Genomic DNA, 2,617 nt, shown 5'->3' with positions numbered 1-2,617 from the left:
ATTTATTTAAAAAAATAACAAACAGCTTAACATCATCAAGTTCTAAAGTCTTGAGTAAATCTAGGACTTTTCAAGTCCTAAAGTCAAATTGAACAGCCTCCATGAAGCTCTACAATGTGGAGCAAAACGTCGGAAAATAAATAGTTCTTAAATATTTTTGACTGCAACCCTGACCATCTTGTTCAAATTTTTAGATTAATAATTATATTTATGTATATTAAGTTTTCATTTTTCTATAGTTTCGAATACAAATTTTATTTTTCCTCTGCTTTTATTAATTCTATATGGTGGACATCTTTTGTCCTTAATCAAAATTAATGTTCTTTTAATTAAAAAATAGTGACCACTGCCAGTGTCTAAATATGTCTATTTCTTCCTATTTTCACTTCCAATTTATATGCTAATTTTAAATGATAATTATTGCTATTTATGCTTAGTTTAAGTTGAATTCATATGTTTGGCTTTTGTTGCTCGTACACAACTGTAATTAAATAAAATGGAACATCCAAGAAGTATCTTATATGTTTTACTGTTGTGGGAGCAAATGTTGCGATAAATTTACAATCTGAGTGGTTCCCTCAAATATGAACCATATATTTTACCAATTATTCATACATAAAATAAAAAAATATTAAAAAAAAAAAAAAAAAAAAAAAAAAAGAGTGAAAAAGCTACATAAATCAAAGTGTGTGTGTAACATTTGAAGGATAAGATCTGTATGTAGAATATTTGTTTTTTGTTAATTTCTTGCATAAAATAATGAGAATATTGTTTATTGAAAGACTGTAGATTCTCAATAGGATATGGTTATAAATAACATTTAAAATATGAAAGACTGTCAATTCTTACACTTAGATAACAAATATCTTGTTTTCTAATACAGATTCAATTATTTTTTTAATATTTTCCCTTCTAACTTTCATACAACTTTTTACCATATGTGATATAGTTATATAGTTTTGTTAACAAAAAGTAAAAATAGAAATTATATTACATCAGGGTATCTTTCTGATTCAACTCTGATGTTCGATTATGGGCTGGAAAAAATATATCATTTTTCATATTGATAAAAATAGTAAAATGAGTAGAACTTAAAAATATTACCTCATTTCTGGAAGAGTATATAGGAGTAATCTAAGTATTCTATTTTGGAAGAGTCATGCTTTTTACTGAATCAATAACTGAATTTTTCTTTTATGGAAACAATCTTTTGAGAAAACAATTGTTAACAAAATCAATTTCAGGCAAAATTTCATTTAAATATTGCAAATTTAGAGTATCTTCATAGCTAAAAATGGTCAAAATATAGCCATACAATGCTAACTGTATCTGGTATTTATATTTCAATAGTAAATTTAAGTTTCTTAGTACAAGGGCCCAAGAGGAAAACAAAACCAGTTATTTTACTCCAATTTTTTATTACTTTAATGAAAACTATGCATAATTACAAGTCAAAATTGATGAATCTGCCAAGTAGTAAATATCATTACTAAAATAAATTGATTTATAGTTGTTGGGAAAAAATTTCATGTGCAAAATTTATATTCATATGCGAATATCATGAAAACTACTTTAGATACATAAACTACTTTATAATAAGTTAAATTAGCTTTATTTTGAGTGCTAGCAAGACATAGGACGCCTTATAGTTTCTGAGATACATTTTTTTCAAAAATCAAAAATTTTATCTGAACAACTAGAAATTAACATTTTGTGAATTTATTTTGTCAAAAATCATAAAACCCAAACTCCTACAAAGATAAACGTCATAAACTACTTTATTCTACATTAAACTAGCTTTAATTTGAGTGTTAATAATAATCTGTATGTCTAATAGTTTTTTGGGATATAGATTTCTCAAAATGAATTCACTAATTTCTGATTTTTTATGAAATGTTGCTTTCAAAAAAGTCATATCTCAGGAATTATTGAACGTATATAGCTTTATTAGGGCTCATATTTTAGAAAATTTAGTCTACTTTAATGATGTTCTCTTAGATTTTCTATTGTTGTTGGTAGTTTTAAAGATATAAACCTCCAAATGAAAAACAAACTTTAATTATATTATAATAAACTATAATAATAAATTATATTGAAAAATAAACTTTTTTTAACGTTTTGAAACAGCCACAATTTTTTATTCCCCCTACCTATACTTGGCAGACATCAATTTTGACTATTAATTATACATAGGTTTCATTAAAGTAATAAAAAAATTGGGGTGAAATAACTGCCTTTTTTTCTTCCTGGTTCTTGTACTACCTGTTTTTATAAGTAATACATTATACACAATTCAAGAATATTATAGTAAAGTGGTTCCCAAACTTTTTTTGTCACAACACACTTTTTTGGGCTAAAAATAAAATTTGTGGCACCCTTGTCAAGTTAAAAAAAAATAAGTTGCCACAATTATCCTTGGAGCATTTGAATATATAAAGAAATTGGAAACAAAAGTGCTGAGTGAATGCTGGAATACAATGTATATTTGGCATTTTAATTCAGTTTTGTTTTGTAATATTTTGAGGGAATGGCATTTCCAGCACCTCTGACTTACGTTTGGGATACCCTAGGTTACTGTGTCACCTACTTTGGGAACTACTGTTGTAGTATATATATA

At 25.9% G+C, this 2,617-nt stretch overlaps 1 protein-coding gene across 1 annotated transcript in view; it reads right to left on the bottom strand.

Annotated features, from left to right (window-relative positions):
• Positions 1-990: 990 nt before the first annotated feature.
• LOC136795291 (zinc finger autosomal protein-like) overlaps positions 991-2,617 on the bottom strand; it is a 15,601-nt gene continuing 13,974 nt past the window's right edge. The window contains exon 2 of the mRNA XM_067045397.1: positions 991-1,037. Within this exon, the coding sequence (XP_066901498.1) occupies positions 991-1,037 (47 nt within the window). The remainder of the gene's footprint in view (positions 1,038-2,617) is intronic.

This window comes from Halyomorpha halys, unplaced genomic scaffold (genome assembly GCF_000696795.3).
Source record: "Halyomorpha halys isolate HHAL.00 unplaced genomic scaffold, Hhal_1.1 Scaffold308.1, whole genome shotgun sequence".
In the NCBI taxonomy this organism is placed as follows: domain Eukaryota; kingdom Metazoa; phylum Arthropoda; class Insecta; order Hemiptera; family Pentatomidae; genus Halyomorpha; species Halyomorpha halys.
Note: the sequence above shows the minus strand (reverse complement) of the source record. Positions and strands in the feature narration are given on the sequence as shown.